Genomic DNA, 22801 nt, shown 5'->3' with positions numbered 1-22801 from the left:
GTATTCACACAATATAGAAGTTATAGTAATGTTTGATGATTTCGGTTCCGTAGAATGTCCGTGGATGGGAAGGATAAATCATGATAGAAATGGCGGAATAGGATAAACATTATGGTAAACTAATGACCCATTGTATCAGTGCATGATGATGATACGAGATAATGTGTATTTAATAATGTTATTAATTGTGATAGGTATATAGAATTAACCAAGACATGTTGTTTATTGTGTTCGTGTTTACAGACACCACACACGCCATCTGTACGAAGATAATAAAGATTGTGTGCGTGCCAGGTTGTCTGCCTTCCCCCATCACTCTGTACCTTGAGCCGGCTACCTTCGTGGCGTTGCTTTGACAATATATATACATACATACTTACATATATATATATATATATATATATATATATATATATATATACATATATATACATACATATATATACATATATATATATATATACATATACATATATATATGGGTGTATATTACATGCAATAATGATATATTTCACAGTAGACATCATTGAAGAATTTCCGTTTAGGTCTCTTATCTTCGTGTGATTGATAGGTGCAATTTATTTTCTTTGAGGGGCGGCTATTGCGCAGTTGGTTTAAAGCTATATGTTTGAAGGAGGTGTATTTTCAGAAAACTATTTCGACTCAATTGTGTACGTGATTAAATCTACTGTTGCCTTTTTTTGGATGTATTCACGAGCTTGTTGATAATTTGTTATCGTACCCTTTGTGTAAATCTTCATGCATAATGTTTGTAATCAATCCCAAATGCACTGTGTAATGTTGTTATCGTATCCTTTGTGTAAATCTTCATAAATATTGTTAGTAATTAATCCGAAATACACTTTGTACTGTTGTTATACTTTGCGTAGGTTTCAGATCGTGGCCTAATATGATCCTCTCCTGGTGAAATTGGTGGATTATGTCCACTGTTAGTAGACAAAATCCACCAATATCCACGTAGCGCCGCACACGTGACCTGAGTCCCCTTCCCTACCTGTCCACCTCACTACTTTTGTATAGTTATACATGCTTTTCTCCACTGTAATCACATCTGCTGAAGATGTTTTAAGTGTGATGTTTTTAGAAAAAACACTAATAATTTATCTTACGTTCATTATTACTCTGCTCACAGTGAAAAAACTAAGCTTGCTGTCTTTAGTTCAATGTTCTTCAGAATGTACAGAATTTGCAACCCTGAATTTCTGGATAATGAGTTGATTAAGATATACAGCATTGCATCAGACTTAAAATATCCAAAGCATTTGGTAGACAATTCCCACACTATGGCTATGAAAACTTACTATAAAACTTCACAGGAGAAAAATATTTGTTGTCATAAGAACCTCCTGGTGTTCCTTTTCATGAGAGTATGGCAAGACTATAAAAATACTTAAGGAATTCAACATAAATGTAGTCTTTAAGAACAATAGTACTGTCAAAAATATACTAATTAAAAATACACCATTTCTTGTCTACAGTGCCAAAAATTTTACATCGGACAAACTGGCAAAGATTTACAAACAAGAATAAACCAACATAGATACAGTGTGAGAAGTGATCAAATGTCTAGTGGTATTTTTGTTCATGTGGGGGACCAAGATCATGAAAATGATTGGAAAAATGCTGTTAAGATAACATCTTGTAACTCCTTTACTGAAAGGAACATAATTGAATCAAGCCACATTAAAAAAAACTTTTGATCAAAATATCAATCTAAGACTAGGTATGTACAGGCTTGATAATTTTATTTCAAAGAAAATTGTTACATGTTTTCCTGCCCGAACATTTGGTCCATCTGTTACCTGAGGGCTGTTGGTAATTTCCTCAGGCTTGTGTGACACATCTTTCCGTGTTCCCTAAAATATTTTTACTTCTGTATATATACTGTCTGTATCTCCTTTACTGTATTCCCTTCATGATGTCTTAAATAGACGAAAACGTTTGGACTACGTTTCTTATTTACCAGTGTTTTTTCTGCACACACACACACACACACAGACACACACACACACACACACACACACACACACACACACACACACACACACACACACACACACACACACACACACACACACACACACACACACACACACACACACACACACACACACACACACACACACACACACACACACACACACACACACACACACACACACACACACACACACATATATATATATATATATATATACATATATATATATAAATATATGTATATATATGTCTATGCATATATACATATATATATATATACATATACGTATATGTATATATATATGTATATGCATACATATATATACACATATACATATATATATATATATATATATATATATATATATATATTAACCTTGATCTTTGCATCATGTAATGGACCCATGAGCGACAGCTATTTTCCTCCCGGAAGAGAGCCCAGAGCTCGTATGACTGATCTATGGGCAATGCTGTGATCTTACACGCACACACACACACCCAACTCCCCGCCCACAAGAGTTGGAGAAATGACTCGAAGCGCAGTGATACTGAAACTAATTCTGCCCTGGGCAGGATTCAAACCCGGACCGCTGTAGTGACAGTCGGGGACTCTTCCAAACGCTCCACCGAGAGTGTGTGTGTGTGTGTGTGTGTGTGTGTGTGTGTGTGTGTGTGTGTGTGTGTGTGTGTGTGTGTGTGTGTGTGTGTGTGTGTGTGTGTGTGTGTGTGTGTGTGTGTGTGTGTGTGTGTGTGTGTGTGTGTGTGTGTGTGTGTGTGTGTGTGTGTGTGTGTGTGTGTGTGTGTGTGTGTGTTGTGCAGCGTCCTGGTGTAAAATATCAGTTATCTCCGATAACTTTCTCAGCCTATACTTAAATTTTGGAGTAAACTATTCTATCTCCTACAGATACATATGTGCATCAAATAAGAAACTATCTGTGGACTGTCAACTCAAATTAGATGTCAGCAAGAGAAAATATCAAGTTCATAGCCATACAAATCACTATGGGTGTCTCATTTTACAATTTGTTCCTTTCACATTAAGTTCAACATTGTGAAGAGGAAGATTGCAGCCAACTCAGCTTTCCGTGCTATAGCTATCACATTGTTGTAATACTCCTATGTACTTTATATTATCCAAGCAGGTGAAAATAAGAATTCAACAAAGATCATGCACGTACACATATCATAATAGGAACTTCCTACAATATTCCATTTACAGTATACTGTATAAATGTATATATATATTTCTTCTCCTTAAAAACACTGTCCAATGTAAGTGTATAGGCCCGTCCCCAGACATGTTCTCAATAAACTTGTCGTAACCCTACTAACCTCAAATTCCCTCAACAAGAGCTCACCCAGCTTATCAACGGGATGCATCCGCCATCCCTGGCTTCTAATCTAACGTCTTTGACGACTCACCCTGAAGTTCGGAAGAAAATGACCGTACCTTCAACACTGAAAAACGATTACATAAAACACGATGTCAATTGACAATGAAAAATATATCATCTAATGAACAAAGAAAAGGAATTCTACTAGGGCAATGTATATTTCAATCATTGTTTATTGTATTATATTACTAACAGTCATATATATTAATTGCAATTATACATTTTTATCACATGCTCAAACATGCTCGTGCCAATAGTTTTTCCAGGCACTTCTTGACTCCAACATCCAAGTAACAGGTAGGAGACCCGACATATTCAAACGTCAAAACCTTTACCTCTGCTAGCAAACGACGCTGAGATATATACAGTACACGACGTAATGGCTCATCCTTTTCATTCACTCTGAAGAACACCAACTTATGTTATGTTTGAATAGTTACTCATTCCCCCAAGAATATCAAGGGCCAGAAAACCACTCAGTAGCCTGACAGACCAATGCATTGATGTATCTTGCGTTTCATTCACGTCATCAGACTCGTGATGGTCCTTTGACACTCAGACAAGACATTGCGATGTGGAATGAGGCCAGTAGAGTTGGACGTTGCTACCCATAGAAGGAACCATCGAAACACCTCCATGGGATTCAAGCGTATGTGCCCGCCACACGGCACTTGACCACACGCATAATAGAGAGGGACTACACGTCGCATCAGGCTTTATCTAAGCCCCACTAACCCTCCTAGATCGTAGACTTCCACAGATACAGAGACAGAGAGAAAGAGAGAGAGAGATGATAAGAGAGAAAGAGAGAGAGAGAGCGAAAGAGAGAGAGACACAGAGAGAGAGAGAGAGAGGGAGGAGGCGGAGATATATGGCATAGGCAGCTTAAATCATGCAAGGCCAACACGAGATCTATCATTGAAATATTGGTGGAGTACATACACATGTAATTTCGTGTAATTAGTCACAGAGAAGCACCTGCGATCTACACACGGTTTTGGTTTAGTTTTTCCTCCTCGTATCATTTAAAAGGAGGGTTGTATTGTTGGGAAGGCACTCGTAAGACTAGAGACTCCAAGTCCTTTCAGGTGAGATCGTTAGCTCTGTGAGCTAACTGAATGGGGCATTGCAATTTGGTGTCTTTCCAGCTATGGCTCACGATCAGTCACTGGAAACCACAAATGCATTTGTAGATTTAGATCTGTTTTCCATGATGACCGGATTATCAAGTACCTTCAGTCTTGGTCTCATTACCTTGTAAATCACAATGGGGCATGTGTGCCGACAATAGTCATTATAGCATAGTCTTAAAAACCAAAATAGTTATATTCATGCAATCAATATAAACTCACTTTTTGATTATTGTGTGTAAGAACGTTATTAAACACGTGTATACTTGAAGAACCAAAAATTGCACATGTACACTTATACACCTTTTACGTAACGCAAGCATTCACATTTGGATGCACAAACATAACCAAGTCTCTCCCCGCTTCCCCACCACCACAAAAAAATAAAAAAAATAAATAAATAAAATAAAAAAAAAGATAAAAAGGTCATGGATTGTTATGTAGGACTTCCTTTTTCAGCGTCGCTACCAATTTTTGAGGAAAAGATTTGCTGAAGACATCTGTACAAGATGGGCTCATCAAGAACATGGATACTTTTGGCCTTTTCGGTGAGTATTTGCCTGCATTTTCGTGTTGTCTTGAAATCACGAGCTCATTTTCTTGACTACGTATTCCTAAAACATGTAACCCCTTAAACCAGTGTTCATTTTCAAAATGTTGCAAACTGCAATAGCATGACTATTGTAAGGCTCTTTGGATGATTCAGACAAATTATTTGGTTGCGTCTTATGTGCATATGTAGTCGAGCTCCTACTAGAAATGCAGCGAGGCAAAATTTCAGTCGCTTAGCAGTAAAGACGGTGTCAGGCGTGAGTGCTCTTGAGCAACTATTAACTTTACACGTAGTTAATCAGCGCAATCACCTCGAATAACGAGAGATGACAGTAAGCCTGTACCATCAGCGGCCCATCAATAGCTTGCATGTAACTAAGTACGGGGTGGCTACTTCCCTGTAAACATACTATTATATTATTCTAATACACCTGTACTTTCGCAGATGTGTGTTGCAGTGGGACTCGCCCAGCCTTTCCTGCAAGACGATGGGCGACAGGAATTAACTCTGGACATGGCTCCCAGAGGTGGTGGAAGCAAAAGCAAATCATCTGCAAATAGTGACAGCAGTGACCCTTCAGACGAAGATAACTCTGGAGACGATGATACATCCTCGTCACCTTCATTAGATTCCGCTGAAGACGATGTCGAGAGAAACTCCACACAGTTTTCGCTTTCGTTTGGCATAAGTATTTGTGGACCCTCTGACATGTTTGGTAACAACAACAATACTGGCTTTGGACCTGGCTGTGGACACGGCTGCGGATGTGGTTGTAACCATGGCGATGATGAGAGCGACAGTGACGGCAGCAGCGACGAGAGCGCGAGCGACAGCAGTGGCAACAACGAAAACAGCAGTAGCAGTGGTAGCAGCGGTGGCAGCAACGGAGAGAGCAAGAGCAGTGGCAGTAACAGTGGCAGCAACGAAAACAGCAATAGCGGTGGCAGCAACGATAACAGCAACTCCGGAGGCAGCACTGGCACGATCGAGAGCGGTAGCGCCAACAGCGAAGAGTAAGACAACGACAATCGTAACGACAAAGACGTCCAAGGCGCCAACGACCTTGACCACTAAAACAACGCAATGATACTAACGTCTTCTACCCAGCACTTTCTATCTACAATTCGGATCAATGCATTGTAATATTCACATGTCACTCTTAAAGTAGACTCAATATAATTTCAAGGCATGCTTATTCTTATGATTGTCCTATTAGTGGTAATGTAGATGTTAGAAAAAGAGAGAGCATTATTTGATCATTTGAAAAAATAGGCTTGGCGTCTTGATGATGATGATGATGACGATGATGATGATGATGATGATGATGATGATGATGATAATGATGATGATGATGATGATGATGATGATGATGATGATGATGATGATGATGATGATGATGATGATGATGATGATGATGATGATTGATGATGATGATGATGATGATGATGATGATGATGATGATGATGATGATGATGATGATGATGATGATGATGATGATGATGATGATGATGATGATGATGATGATGATGATGATGATGATGACGACGACGACGACGACGACTATGACCGCATTAAGGTCTATTAGGAAATGCATTTAATTCTCAAGGATAAATGTTTGTACAGGATAATTGACTCAATATGTCAGCTAGGCATAAGGCATGGTTATGAAGGTCCATTGAGGAAACATATAGTTTCGATATGTGCCGCAAGAGAAACAAACAAGAAGAAAGTGGGATACTGGAAGGTGCGGCCACGGAAACAAATCAGGAATTAGATGCGAGTAGGACGTTCAAGAGAGATGAAAAGGTAGGATACGGCTCTTTGGTTTGACCATATTTTATGGTGAGTGGCATATCTATCGTTGCCTTATTGCTTTCGTGGTGCGGAGTTTATTACCATAAGCTCAAGTCTAATGTCGTCAACGACTGGTGGTTAGTAAAAATGAAATATGATGATATGATCGAGATGGTTGGATATCTCAACAAACAAGGCATAACTTACGTCTTCATGGGCTGAGTTATTCAGTTTCTAACACTTTCATAAAACAAAATGAATAGGTATACAGGACAAGGTAGCTATTTGTTTTTAGGTGTCACACGATAGGGAGAATCGATTAGTATGTTGATTTCTATTTGTGATCAAGGGAAGCACCGTCCAAACAACTGAGTGTCAGCCTGTGTCAGCAATGGACGGGTCTATTCCCTTTGAGCAGTTACCCATGGATGACCCTCCAAGTGATAACTTCCCCTTGCCTCTGTTAGTATGGCTGTTGCTGATGCATTGTTGAATCAAACTCCACCGTTCTTGGCGGATGTCAAAGAGAGTGTAAGTTGAAGGGTGGAAAGGTGGCTGGCATCTGCATCATCAGTGGGGTGTTGGTCAAATCCGAAGCCGAGAATATGATCCGTGGGCCATATGTATTGTGTTATCTTATCTGACTGAAAAAAGTGTCTGCTTGTCTCTATCTTGTAGCAGACAGGAAACCGGCAGGACTAGAACAACTCCTGCTTTATTGAATTGTTCCGTGTGGCAGGATAGGTGTTCAGTCATGTTTTGCTAAAGTTTCACAGTCCTGAGTAGTCTGGATCTTGTTACTTTTTGGAAAATAAAAGTAAATATTTAAAGTTATTAAATTTGTTTATTTCTTTTGTCCATGAACGAAAAAGAGGGTTTCGTTTTAAAATTTTATCAACACAAGAAAATAATGACAACGAAAGCACTTGAGTAACAGAACAATTAAGTATTTTATCTTAATGAAAGTTAAAATCAGAAGGCAAGAAAATCACGTGAGATATAAAAACCTTAACTAACATCTATTTTACGCGTAATGTGGATAAACTAGGTGGAGGAAAACAGATAAACGAGGTCACTCACGAGAACGAATTGGTAAAAGCCCGTATGACACACCAAATACAAAATCCCAAAAGGTGACCAAAAACCCTATCACCATACATAGGACGTACTTCACGTAACGTGGATATACATAGGACGTACTTCACGTGACGTGGATAAACAAAAGGTGGGGGAAACAGATTAACAAGTTCACTCAAAGGAACAAATTGGTAAAAACACGTACGACACACCAATTTTAAAAAGGGAAACCTAAAATCCTAACAAAACCCCCGCGCTATACATAGGATGTACTTCTTATAAAAAACACTTACATATATTGTAAGAAAAAGTCTCCGAAAAGGGGACGGATGGCCGGCTACCGACTCGAACGAGACAAGGAAGAAGAAGAAGAAGCAACGAGAGGGAGTTTTTGACGCCTCTTAGTACTCGCAATTGACATAACGGGTCAATGGAGCCAAGGGTACAACAATAGGACGTTTTTCCTATTCCACTCTGAATAATAATAAACAGCCTAACCACTTACACAACCTTGAATTACACACATAAGAATATTATGTACGTAATAAAAAAGACTTGATACTAAGACAAAGAAAATAAAAGACAAGATGATTAACTACAATTATTTACAATACAAAAATTGTAGTACGTCGCAGCGTACTGACATAAGGTAACTGTGTTACAAGTTGTAATAAATAAAGCTGGTCACATTACATCAAAGAGAAAAGTAAAATACTAAGAAAAGAAACATAACCAAAAAATACAACTTGGTAATTTACACCCATATACGCTACGCTCACGGCTTACTTGACCTGAGGGCAAGGTACAGAAACACCCTCGGTGATCTGACATATGTTGACTTTCTGGGTGTGACACTGGTATACACAGCTGACAGATAAAGGGAAGGTTAAGCCACATGCTGGCAGACAAATAATGACAAAAAAAAAAAAAGGTGGACATTGAGTACGTGAAAATATGTATGTATATATATATATATATATATATATATATATATATATATTTATATATATGTATATATATATATATATATATATAACAACCACAATGCACTGTAATTCTAAACCATCAACATCGGGAGACCTAATGGAGACCGACATGCAAAAGTTGAAATGCGGTACTGCCAAGGAATCAAACCCGGCGATCGCATGACAAGTGCTGTAGTGACTTACCAATTACGCTATCTCTCTTGATAACGTAATTGTTAATTCACTACAGCAGTTGTCATGCGATCGCTGGGTTCGATTCCTTGGCAGTATCGCATTTCAATTCCTGCATGTCGGCCTCAAATTAGGTCTCCCGATGTTGATGGCTTAGAATTAAAGTGCATTGTGGTTGTTAAAATGTATCTCTAATCACTGGGACCCATTCAGTGTTGTACATATATATATATATATATATATATATATATATATATATATATATACATACATATATATGTACATACATATATATATATATACATATATATATATGTATATATACATACATATATATGTACATACACACACACACACACACACACACACACACACACACACACACACACACACACACACACACACACACACACACACACACACACACACACACACACACATATATATATATATATATATATATATATATATATATATATATATATATATCCAATATGACATCAGTATAATGTAAGGTAACTGAACGCTGCAAATTAAATTGAGTGGGTGTGTTAGTGATGCATTTATAATGCATGAAATGATCAAGCACAATTAGATAGCTAAATACCGGGGGTGTTGGTAGTAGCAATCAGAGGACCCCCAAATCAATCCTCCTTAGGGCCGGCTTGGGACGGCAGTACGAAGTTAGTAAAAAGAACAAGACCCCCTTCCACCTGTACCGCATCCTTTCGCCTTTTCGCGCCAAACCTAATGCCCAGCGTGGGTGGGATAATCGTCTGAATACGAGGAAACGGTTTGACGCCTTTGGTTATCTACAAAAATTCCGCATACATGCGAAAGGAAGGGAAGACGATGTAACTTTTATAAAAGTATATTAGAATAGCACCCCAGGAGTACTTCGAATAGGTGAGGTCGAGGCGTCATTAAGATTGTGCGGTCGTTACCAACAGGTGCCGACTGACCCCTTGGAAAGAAAAATCGCCAAACTAAGGCGTCCAGACCCACTCACAATTACATGAAAGACTAGGATCTAGAGATAGAAGTTATCGCTATGTGGCCAACGTTGCTCATTGTACGCCTTATCTGAAGTGTAGTTGGTTTACAATATTCACAGTTTTCAAAATAGAAATCCAGAGAAAAATGTATAAAATGTATCTATTAAGATTTTTTTTTCATAATTCGGAAGTTTCAGGAAGAGTCAAAAGTCATGAGAATTGGTATTGGTCTGTGTCTAAAACACTGTGATCACTATTATTTTCACAAGATGACCATGTGTATTATCAAAAAGTAGCCCTCTTTATCAAATGATGGGTTATAGGTCTGACGTTCATGTTTACTGTCAATATTACCGCTGGAAAAAGCATCGCTAACTTGTGGGCTGTAGGATTTTGTGGATCTTCAAACAAATCAACTGTAGTTTGATCTTACCCACTTTCCAGTCATTCCCATGAGGTTCGCTTATTAGTTCACTCCCTCATACAATCTCCTCTTAGCATCCATTTCGAAATGTCTATTTCTTGTTGCACTTTTCAATACCCCAAGATATTTACTTGCTTCCTTCAACCTACATTCTACTTCCACCTCTGCCCCTTTCCCACCACATTCACACTCAATTATTCAAAACTATCCACTTCCTCCAGTCTCTCTCCCTTACAACTCACGTCCAATTTGCTGCCACCCTCTCCTCTTGTACATCCCATCACCTCACCTTATTTTTACTCACATCTATTTTCAATTTTCTTTCTTTCGCATACCTTCCCGAACTCTGTCACTAGCTTCTTTAATTCCTCCTTTGAGCCTACTACAATCGCAGTGTCGTCAGCAAACAGCAATTGGCTTATCTTCCACTTTTATCCATTTTCTTTAAACATCTCCAATCCCCGGCCCATTACCCTTTGCATTTACCTCTCGCACCACCCCATCCATGTATAAATTGAACAGCTAAGGCAACATAACACATCCCTGGTGAAGTCCCACCTTTATCTGAAACCACTCACTTTCTCCAATTCTAATTCTAACACAGTCTCTACTACTCTCGTAAAAACTCTTGACTGCTCTTACAGCTTTCCTCCTATCCCATATATCTGCAATACCTTCCACAATGCCTTCCTGTCTACCCTATCATAAGCCTTTTCCAAATCCATATAAGCCTCCTTAAAAAAATCCTTACTTTTTCCTAAAGTTATCTCACATATCTGCCTTACCACAAACATCTGATCCACGCAACCTCTATCTGTTCTAAACCTACACTCTTCCTCACCCTCACCAAACACATTCTCTTTTCCTCTCCTAATCATCTCAATCAAAATCCTCTCATAAGCTTTCCCAATTACACTCAACAAACTAATCCATCTGAAACTATTACACAAAGGATTACAAAGGATTACAAAGGCGGAGCATGCCGACAGGAGAACTTTTGGTCAATATCTAGGTCGGATGCGAAAAGATCATAATAATGATAAATAGACAAATAAACGAATAAATAAAAACTATGATAATGTAAATAGTAAGTAAAATACATAAATAAATGCATAGGTATAGTTAAATAATAAACAAACAGGTAAATACATACATACATACATATACCAAAGGCTTTTTGCCCTTACACGGGAGGTAGCTAAAAAGAAAAAGGCATAGAAATCACTCCCACCCATTTCATTTCCCATATATTCCACTCCCCTCCACCCTCCTCCCTCCCTCTTATCTTGGCACCATCTACTTGATTCACCCCTCTTCCTCTCTTAATTTCCTTCCAAAACATCTTTTAATTATTTAAAGAAAATGCTCTTATACTTTTACCCCATTTCACATCAGCTCTCCTCTTTGTCTCTTTTATTTGATGTTTTTTCTTCTCTTTTCTTTGCACCTCTCATATGATTCTCTCGTTTTATTTTGTTACCAATCTGTGAATGCTTGTTTCTTCTCTTCTACAACCCTCTTTACCTCATTATTTCACCACTCACAATTCTTCCTTCTATTTCCTCCAGTACTCTTTGTTCCACACACAATCTTTGCACACCTTGAGACTCCCTCTTACTAAACATCCCCATTCCTCCTCCACTCCTAGTTCTACTCAATCCTTCATTCTCTCCCACTCTTCAGCTTCTTCTTGCGCTCCTCCTTTTCTTTCTCATTTAAGACTTTTGGACTAAAATTATAGTTCACACAGTAACGCACTCTAAAAAAGGTTGCAATATTGTAATAAAAGTTATGTCAAAACATTATATTGTCATTCCAATAGTTATTATGATGATTTTTTTCGCATCCGACCTAGATATGGACCAAAAGGTCTCCTGTCGGCATGCTCTGCCTTTGTAATCCTTTGTAATCCTTTGACAATATATCATAGTTCATATCAATAACATCCATGTTAAAAGATTATCGAGGTATTTTGTGGCCATCTAATGAAGTCTGGTAATGACTGTCAGCTCGTTTTTGGATGCGTAAAATGATGCTTATGTATGAGACAGGTAGGATGGGCGTAATGAGAGTATTAATAAGCTGCACTGTTTTACTGTTCCACTATATACACCCAACACTTGCTCCGTAACCCTAGATCTCTCTTGCAGGAGATGCATGGTCTTCAAGTAAATGGCCATGATCACTGGTGTGGCCCATATATTATTCACTGAAGGAATTGTGTGTTGTTGTCTGGAAAGGGTGTGAGTAGTTCAGTGTAATATAAAGTGGTATGTGTGGTGGTTGTTTCTGGGGCATCTGGAGTCTGTTGTCAGGCCAATTCTATGTTGATACGTTAGCGTACAAGTACAGTTGGAAATGATTTCTCATTTGTTTTGATGTTTGGGGAGTTTGGTTATAGGATTTCGATTTCTATTGTGGAGTGTTTGTTTTGTAAGTTGAATGTGTATGTATTCTTGTATGGGCTTGTTAGTGTTTCCATGTGAGCCGTAAAAGGGGACATAGCGGGACGGGGTTATGAAACTAGGGATCCTGTTCTTCTATGTTCATCCTATCAGAATTCAAGGCATGAGAGGCTCTGGGAGACCTACAACCAGAAGACGGAAAACGTGGGTCATTGAAATTTGTGTGGCTGTAATACAGATGAGAGTAAAAGGGAAGAGATTGATTAGCAGTTTGTGAGACAAGCGGAGGGAGTGTTAGTGCTATGTGAAAGCAAACTGAAAGCAAGGGGTACTTAGTTTGAGAGTGCGGTGGGAAGAGTGTCGCTTAATCGCCCGGTGGCAAAAGTCCTCTTTTATACACTACTATCTTTTCATTTTCTTACAGACATTCTTCCCCTCCCACAGAAACTGATCCCGCGCAAGCGGGTGGTCTTACCTAGCAAGTCGCAAGTCGCAAGTGTCAGAAGTGATGAGGGTGCGAGGAAGAGAAGGAATGAGTCTGGCGGTAAATGATGGTATAGGCAAGTGGAGGGTAAGTTCATGAAAGTTAATATGGGTAAAGATAAACATTATATGATGTATAAAGGTTTTTGTGAGTGCATACGAACCTGGTAGTGAGAAAAATGAAGAGGAAAGGGGGCGGTCTTTTAAATAGGTTTAATTTAAATTGTGTTTAAAGAATTTTGAGGAGAGTTTAAATGTAGTGAGGTTGTTTAATGTGTACCTAAGGGAAGGAAGTGTCCCAAAGGACCGGAAGGGTACTTGCACAGCCCTACTTCAAAATGGAAAGGGAACAAATGTGATTGTACTTTTTTTTTATAAAGTGTATTTGGAAAACTTCTTTTTTTCCAAGAGGTGCCAAGATAAGAGGGAGGGAGGAGGGTGGAGGAGAATGGAATGTATAGGAAATGGAATGGGTGGGAGTGGTTTCTATGCCTTTTTCTTTTTGGCTACCCGCCGTGTAGGGGGGAAAAGCCTTTGGTATATGTATATATATGTATTTGGAAAGGCATATGATAGGGTGTTAATCGAGATGACTAGGAGAGGAACAGAGCGAGTAATTGGTGAAGGTAAGTGTGAATTTAGGAAAGACAGAGGGTGCGTGGATTAAATGTAAAGCATTTTTGCGAGAAGCTCTTGGTAAAAGGTAAGGATGTTTTTTGGGCTTTTGTATATTCAGCTTTCAAATGCAAAGTTTAATGCTTCCTATTCTATGTAATTTTATTATGTTTTCATCACAATACGGTATTCGCTTAAAAAGGAAAAATATGAAATAGTCACAAAAACATATCATTTATTTGCATGAGGAAAACTATAGGGTAGTTACGTAATTTTTATGACGACCGTCTAATACTTCAATATTGACCTCGAGGCTGTTTTTTTTTTTAAATTTGACTTTGATCAAGTAAATACAAAGTATACAGTATATAGACACCTGCGGTTAAAATAAAGAATATAATATACTTTACCGACTCTCCAATGTTACCATACATTTAAACCTATAATTCTCCAAAGCGCCATTGAACTTTTTTAGAGCTGATTAAGGATACTCCAGCATAAATTATTTCTAAATTTCTGCGTTCCTCCATGCCAGTTCCACAGGAAAAGAAACTATGAAATTTCAGCAAATATTTTTTCTTTTATTTCAAGCTCTACATGAGACATATACTAAACTGGTGATAAAGTCCTTTACTTCAAACCGAAATTTGTCATGACAAAGGATACATCCTGATATAAATATTTAGTTATTGGGGCGGGGAAAACGCTGTGCTAGCTCATAGACACAGTTGTTTTTCTCCATCCCATGGTTCATTCCTGGCGAGCTACTAGGTAGATTAAAGACCTACTTCCACCACCTTCTTAGTTGATGTAGCCACGTCCGACGCGTGGTCACCCAAGGAACATCGTACAGCAGGCGAACCAAGTGGTCGCAATGCTTTCACTGGTACCAAGAGATTAGACAAGTTACTCGTCTCCTATGTGTGGTGTGCTGGGCAGCAGGATTGATTTTCATCACAATTATTGTAATCAACAAGGTGAATTAAGCACAAAAACTAAATACACAACAAACAACAAATGTTTTGTATCCTCTATAACAATGGTTCCCATATTTTGTTGGCTCATTATATGACTTAACAGAGTGCACTTTACGATGGTTCACAAAACTAGGTTAGTATTCGTAATGATTGTATAGATTAAAACATAGATATCTTAGTTTTTATTGTCGTTGATGGTACCATTTACAAAGGAAAACCGTCAAACAATAACTGGGAGAGGTAAAACCAAAGTCTGGGTGTGTACATATGCTCCTGCATTTTATTTTGCTAATCATTACCTTTAGATTGTTTTTAATAGAAATGTAGATATATAGTAAACTAGTATATATATATATATATATATATATATATATATATATGTCTATATATTTATATATATGAAAATATATGTATATATATATGCCTATATATGTATATATATAAATATATATGTATATATATAAAGATATATGTATATATATATATATATATATATATATATACATAATGTGTGTGTGTGTTTGGTGAACGTAATAAGACAGCTTGGAAACTGACAAAAGTGATCGAGAAAAAGCTAACGAGTGCTATGAGGAGAATGAAGAGAACAATGGTGGGAATAACACTGAAATACAGTAAAGGGTCAAAATGGTGACAGAGGAGTGAAATATGCTCGTATGTATTGAGGAGGCAGTAAAAGAAAGTGGAATTAGGAAGGTATGTTTGCACGAAAGAATGATTGACTATGGAAGAAGAGTACACGAGTGTTACTTAGTGGACAACACCGGAAGGAAAGCGTGCAAGAAGGAGACCAGGCAGTAGGTGCACAGACGAGATAGAGAAGTTTGCAGGAGTTACGTGGCAGATGTTTGCCCAGCTGTGTGAGTCATAAGCGAGGCCTTTGTTCAGCACTAGACTTGAAATGGATGAGTGATTGGCCATATAAACGTGGACACACACACGCACACACACACACACACACACACACACACACACACACACACACACACACACACACACACACACACACACACACACACACACACACACACACACACACACACACACACACACACACACACACACACACACACACACACGCACACGCACACACCACTTCTTCTCTGTATAGGATTTCTCTGTGCACTCCTCTGACTCCCCATGGATGACACCACATATCAAACGTCCCATCAAACAAGGTAACAAGGCATTTTACACCGACCAAGCCCAGTTCAGGTTCCTGAGGAACAAGGTTATCAGAGAGATAAATACCGCCAAATCATCTTACTACCCAAACAAATTGCAACACCTCAAACAACAAAACAACAGTCAGTGGTTCAGGAAGATCAGGGCTCTCTGTGACCTGCAGAGTAACAAGACCCCCCACCTCCCTTGAACCTCGCACCTGTCACCTGACCTAGCAGCCCAGGAGATCAACTCCCACTTCGCCTCTATCTGTCAGACTTTACTCCCTCCCGACCCCTCCTGCCTACCTGCCTACCTCCCTTCCCCCTCAACCCCCCAATCATGTTCAAGTTGCTGATGTAGCCACTAAGTTGTGTAAACTTAAGCATAACAGATCCACCACCCCCTCTTACCTTCCTATCAAAATTTACAAGAAATTTGCCCCTGAACCTGCCCTCTCACTTTCCTCCATAATTAATGCTTCTTTAAGCCAAAACACCTGCTCCAGCGACTGGAAAATCTCATATTCATTCCCATCCCCAAATCTCTGAGCCCACAATCACTAAGTGATCTTAGGCCCATCGCCATCAACCCTATCCCAAGCCTTACATGTGAAGACTTGGTTTTTAATTCAGTTTATAGCAACATCAAAGATTCAATAGATGCCCAGCAATTTGGCAACATGAAATCCCCCTCTACCACTCACTGTCTCATTGACTTACTCAACTTCCTTCACAGCAACCTAGACAAGCATAACACATCTCTAGCTGTTACCTTTGTAGACTTTAAGAAGGCCTTTGACCTTGTTGACCACACTGTTGTTCTCTCCAAAGCCATCCAACTGGGGATCCAGCCCCACCTAATAGCATGGCTGGCAGATTTCCTCACCGGACGACAGCAGGCGGTTAGGTACCAGGGGCCAACTTCCCCACTCTTCCCCCTGACCTGTGGGGTCCCCCAGGGTACCAAGATGGGTCCCCTATGCTTCCTCATCCTTATCAATGACGCCCTTATGGATACTCCTCACAGATGGAAATATGTGGATGACAGCACCGTAGGCATCCCCATCAACACCAGGCGGCCTGATTATGCACCACTACAAAACACCCTGAACAAGCTCATGACGTGGACAGAAGACAACAACGTCACAATCAACACCAACAAGACCGTGGTGATGCACTTTTGTACCTCCACACAGGCGGTGGCCCCTCCACAACTTTCATTGGGCCCCTACCCCCTCCAACTGGTCCAATCCACCAAGATCTTGGGCATCACACTCGATGATCAGTTAAATTGGAACCAACATGTCACCAACATAGTCAGGACAGCGTCTTACAAACTATACATGCTGAGCAGGTTAAAGTCATTAGGAACACCTACATCAGAGCTACAGGGGGTCTACAAAACCTTCATACTCCCCACCCTCATGTATGCCTCACCAGCCTGGTCCAGCTCACTCACCCTCACACAGAGACAAAAGTTGGAGAGGGTACAAAAGAGAGCGTGCAGGATCATCCTGGGCGTGGAGTACAGCGGTTACGACCACGTTCTTACCACCTTTACTCTATCTAGGGTGTCCCAGAGGCACGGTGAGGCACTAAAGAAATTTGGGGAAAGCCTGCTTTCCCACCCTAGACACCGTCACTTCCTCCCTCCCGACGCTCCACCACCTCGCCACGTCACCAGGCATAGAAATAGGCTCGTACCGATCAAAGCGCCAAGGACTGACCGCTACAAAAACAGTGCCATCCCATCCATTGTGCACACAATCAACTCAATGTAAACTTGTACTGTGTATATACTCTAAGTTTTGATATATTTAATAATCTTTTGAATTCTATTATTGTCAGTGTATTACTGTTATTGAAATAGACCTTTTATTATTATTATTATTATCATTATTATTGTTATCATTATTATTATTATTATTATTATTATTATCATTATCATTATTATCATTATTATTATTATTATTATCATTATTATTATCATTATCATTATCATTATCATTATTATTATTATTATTGTTGTTGTTGTTGTTGTTGTTGTTGTTGTTGTTGTTGTTGTTGTTGTTGTTGTTGTTGTTGTTGTTGTTGTTGTTGTTGTTGTTGTTGTTGTTGTTGTTGTTATTATTGTTGTTGTTGTTGTTGTTGTTGTTGTTGTTGTTGTTATTATTATTATTATTATTATTATTATCATTATTATTATTATTATTATTATTATTATTATTATTATTATTATTATTATTATTATTATTATTATTATTATTATTATTATTATTATTATTATTATTATTATTATTATTATTATTATTATTATTATTATTATTATATTGTTATTGTTATTATTGTTATTATTATTATTATTATTATTATTATTATTATTATTATTATTATTATTATTATTATTATTATTATTATTATTATTATTATTATTATTATTATTATTATTATCATTATTATTATTATTATTATTATTATTATTACACACACACACACATCACACATACGCTTGCGTGTGTATGTGTGTGCGTGTATGTGTGTGTGTGTGTTTGTTTGTGGGTATTAGGTATTATACTATTTTCTTGGTTCCCTGAATTCCTGTCTTACCTGCCCTTCCGTTACCAATCTATCCTAAAACTGCCACACAATGCCAACGTGGTAATTCAGCTTCAGTTTGGGAACCCCTGCTTTATAGGGTGTGCAATTTCCACCATTCCTACTGGATAACGCCAGACAATTCTATTTAAGTACATGAGGACCATGTGCTTGTGAAAGTACAAGAAAATCGACCTTCATTTATTTCCAAGTGATGTGGACTAAGACATGTTATCTATACGATGGGGCGGAAGTCTGGGTCCTATATAAACACTTATAGCTACTGAAATAATAAAAAATGGTCAAAGAAATTGTATTCATTGTATGCAAAGATGTCTCCAAGCAAGAGGCCACTAATTTGAGAATTCTTGTCATTTTTGTTTGTATTGATCCACTGGCGTCCTTCCATTCTCTGCTTTATATTCGCAGTGAAGGTTTCCTCATTTACGTCCATTTATTTTCTCTGTATTCTTCCGACTACATTTTCCACCAGGAAGGCAACCCCGCCTAAGAAAACACCTGAAATAGAAAAAAGAAAAAGAAAAGGGTAAAGTACAATATCTTTTGCCTTCACTTTCACTTCTTCTGTGGTCATGTTGCATACAAATGGCTGTTGACTTTGTTAAACCCATTAGTAGGAAAAATATCTAGAACGAATAAGAAAAACAGTGATGATTTAATTGACCAATCAAATTGTTTAAAATTAAATTATGATTTCAAACTAGTTAGTTATGATATTGTTTCTTTATTTACAAAAGTTCCTATAGATGACTTGCTTGAATTTCTAGCAGAAAAACTTTCCCGTCACAATATACCTTATTATACTAAAAACATTACTGAATTTATTAAGTTATGCATCAAATATTGTAAGTTTTAATTTAATTGAAAGTTTTATGAGCAAAAATTTGGAATGGCAGTGGGTAATCCTTTGTCAGCTGTTTTAGTTGATATTCATGAGGAATTTTTTGAGTCTAAAATAATAATGATATACTTCCCAAGAAGCTCAAAGGGTTTCGGTATGTTGATGATATTCTCTGCATATGGCTTAATGATAAAAATCTTTATATTTTTTTTTGCCTAAATTAAATGACTTGGTTCTTTCAATAAAACTCATTATGGAGATTGAAAATAACTAAAGCGTTTATTTCTTGGGCTGCAAAATTTATAGAAGTGATAGCCAATTTAAATATGGCATTTACCGTAAACCTACCAATGTAAATTCTTATATTCACTAATATTCTGCTCACCATTTCAGGGTTAAACAATCAGTATTTTCTTCTATGTTCATTCGTGGTTTACGTATCTGCAGCCCAGAATGTATTGATGATTAACAACGTAAGATTTATAATATTGGAATGCAGTTGAAATACCCAAAACACTTTCTTAATAATTGTTTAAAACATGCAAAAAGAACAACAGATCAGAATATAGTGATAATTAAATATGTAAGATTTATGATATTGGAATGTAGTTAAAATACCCAAAAACTCTTCCTTGATAATTGTTTAAAACATGCAAAAAAAAAAAGGAACATTTTATAACAGAATAAAACCAGGATTTTGACAATACAAATCTTTTGGTACTTCCTTATAATGAAAGTTTGACTGAGATTCCCAATATTCTAAAAGCCTTAAAGCAAATGTTGTCTTTAAAAATACTGTTACTGTAAAGAATCTTCTTATAATAACTCCGCAGACAATGCCATGGGATGTGTGTACAAAATACTATGTATTAGCTGTAATAAATATTATGTTGGTCAAACAGGCAAAGAATTAGAAATCAGAATAAAACAACATAAAAATAGCATAAAGACTGGCCAGGAATATAATGCTCTGTTTACTCACGTTAGGGATTTTGACCATCCTATTGATTGGAAAAATGTATAAAAAATTGTACCTTGTAAAAATATGGTTGAAAGAAATATTATAGAATCAGGCATTATCAAACATGATTATGACCAACTCCTTAATAACAGTTTAGGTTTGTATAAATTAGACCCATTTATTGTTAAGGATATTTATAATAAATTATTGTAAGAAATGACGTGGTATGACAACGTCTACCCTTCAAGACAAGACCTAACCTGGGACAAATGTCATCAGCTTGAGCGGTCACCTTCCCCCTGTGTCAAACCCGACTTGTATATATACTATACCTTACTCTGTACTTATTCATTCTCTTGTAATCCTTGAAGATGTTAAAATATCACGAAAACGCGCGGATTCCAGGTTTTTTACCTTTCCCTGTGGTGTTAAACACAATTTGTGCATTTACATGTGTTTTGTGAAACTTTTGAATATATATATATATTATATATATATTTACATATGTGTATATATACATGTATAAATGAATATATATATATATTTATATATATATTTACATATGTGTATATATATATGTATAAATGAATATATATATATGTATATATATATATATATGTATATATATATTAATAACTATTTTAGACAAATGATTTGGATAATGGAGAACATAAACACAGGGGAAGGCTCGGAACTGAAGAAGTTCCACGCAAACGAAACGTTAGAGTGTTCAGGGTTCCGAGCCTTCCCCTATGTTTATGTTCTCCATCATCATCATCAAATGTATATATATATATATATATATATATATATATATATATATATATATATATATATATATTGTGGTGTAGTGTCACAACCAGTTTTGAGGCGCAATGTATGTTTTGTAGAGCAGTTTTGAGACGCAATGCAGGTTTTGTAGAGCGGTTTTGAGGCACAATGCAGGTTTTGTAGAGCAGACCAGACCATCCAAATTTTGGAAGTAAAGATAAAGGAAAAAAAGAAAAGAAAAAATCATAACACCCTCTTTTTGTGGGCCAATTTTTGCTTACAAACTAGCTTCTTAGGATTAGGTTGGCTGTATCTAGCTATTTGAGTTTTCGTCTTTGGTGATAGAAATGGCAATTTTCTTACAGGGAAAAACTTGGAAACAAGGATTTCCCAACATAAATTTTGTGTGAGATCTGCCCGGGAAAATAATGCATTATTTCAACACAAAGCATTATACAACCATCATATTGATTGGTCTAAAGCAGCAATTTTAGCCAAAGGAGAGAACCTACAAGAAAGAAATATGATAGAATCTTGCTTAACATCAGACACTTTTGATAAGAATATAAACTTGAGCTATGGACATTTTAAATGTGATAAATTGGTAACCCAAATGGTGACAAAGATGTTTCCGCCAAATCGAAGCGTAGGTGTTGATGAGGTCGATGGAAATAAGATCACTCCCCCCCCCCCTCATTGTATTGTCTCCCCCTCCCCCCTATGGTTGCTATCTAATACTTACACTTAAAAACAACTCTGTATTTCTTTCATTTAGTCTGAGGATGTAATATATGATAGTACTTACTGTCTACAAGTTTCTCTTCTCCTGTGGTTATTTTACATTTTCGTATCACGGAGGGAGGAAGGGAGATGAGAGGTAGATGGTGATGGTGATGATGATGATGTTGATGTTTTTTATGTTACAAACTAAGGACGAGGCAAAGTAATACATACCTGAAGTGTACAGCATGAAGACTCCGTAGAAGTCCTCGAGAGTCAAGGGCCGGAGGGTCGGTCCGAGATCGAGATCAGGCGGCGTGAAGCATCGGTACCCTTTGCGAATGCGATCATAGAGCCAGTAGTCCATAAGACCATGCTGACGTAGCCGGAGAATCCTGATAGGATGTTACCGTCATCATTTAGTGTTTCCCACAGTCCGTCTTTGTTAATTGATCACAGAACGAATGCATTTCGTTCGTGGAAATTATATATGCAAAGCACATGTCTGGTTACTTAAAAAAAGCGGGAAAAGGTATTCCTATATGTTAATGTTGATACTAAGTTTAAAGACTCTATGTGCGTACGAGGTCCTCAGACTCCAAACGATGTCCGTCTGTGGTGCTCACTGAGATCCAATAACTGCGATTTTTTTCCCCTATATGTTTCAAAAAGGGAAATGAATAACTACAGAATGCGTGCGCCA

General features: G+C 37.6%; 1 protein-coding gene across 1 annotated transcript in view; it reads right to left on the bottom strand.

The window, feature by feature from the left end:
• Positions 1-19238: 19238 nt before the first annotated feature.
• Positions 19239-22801, bottom strand: part of LOC143026830 (putative glutamate receptor) — a 20516-nt gene continuing 16953 nt past the window's right edge. The window contains exons 9-10 of the mRNA XM_076187608.1: positions 22333-22493; positions 19239-19303 (exon numbers count right to left, since the gene is read on the bottom strand). Coding sequence (XP_076043723.1) covers positions 19239-19303; positions 22333-22493 — 226 coding nt within the window. The remainder of the gene's footprint in view (positions 19304-22332; positions 22494-22801) is intronic.

The sequence above is a fragment of the Oratosquilla oratoria genome, chromosome 7 (genome assembly GCF_046742065.1).
Source record: "Oratosquilla oratoria isolate Oo_2021 chromosome 7, ASM4674206v1, whole genome shotgun sequence".
NCBI lineage: Eukaryota > Metazoa > Arthropoda > Malacostraca > Stomatopoda > Squillidae > Oratosquilla > Oratosquilla oratoria.
This window is presented reverse-complemented; position numbering and strand designations above follow the sequence as displayed.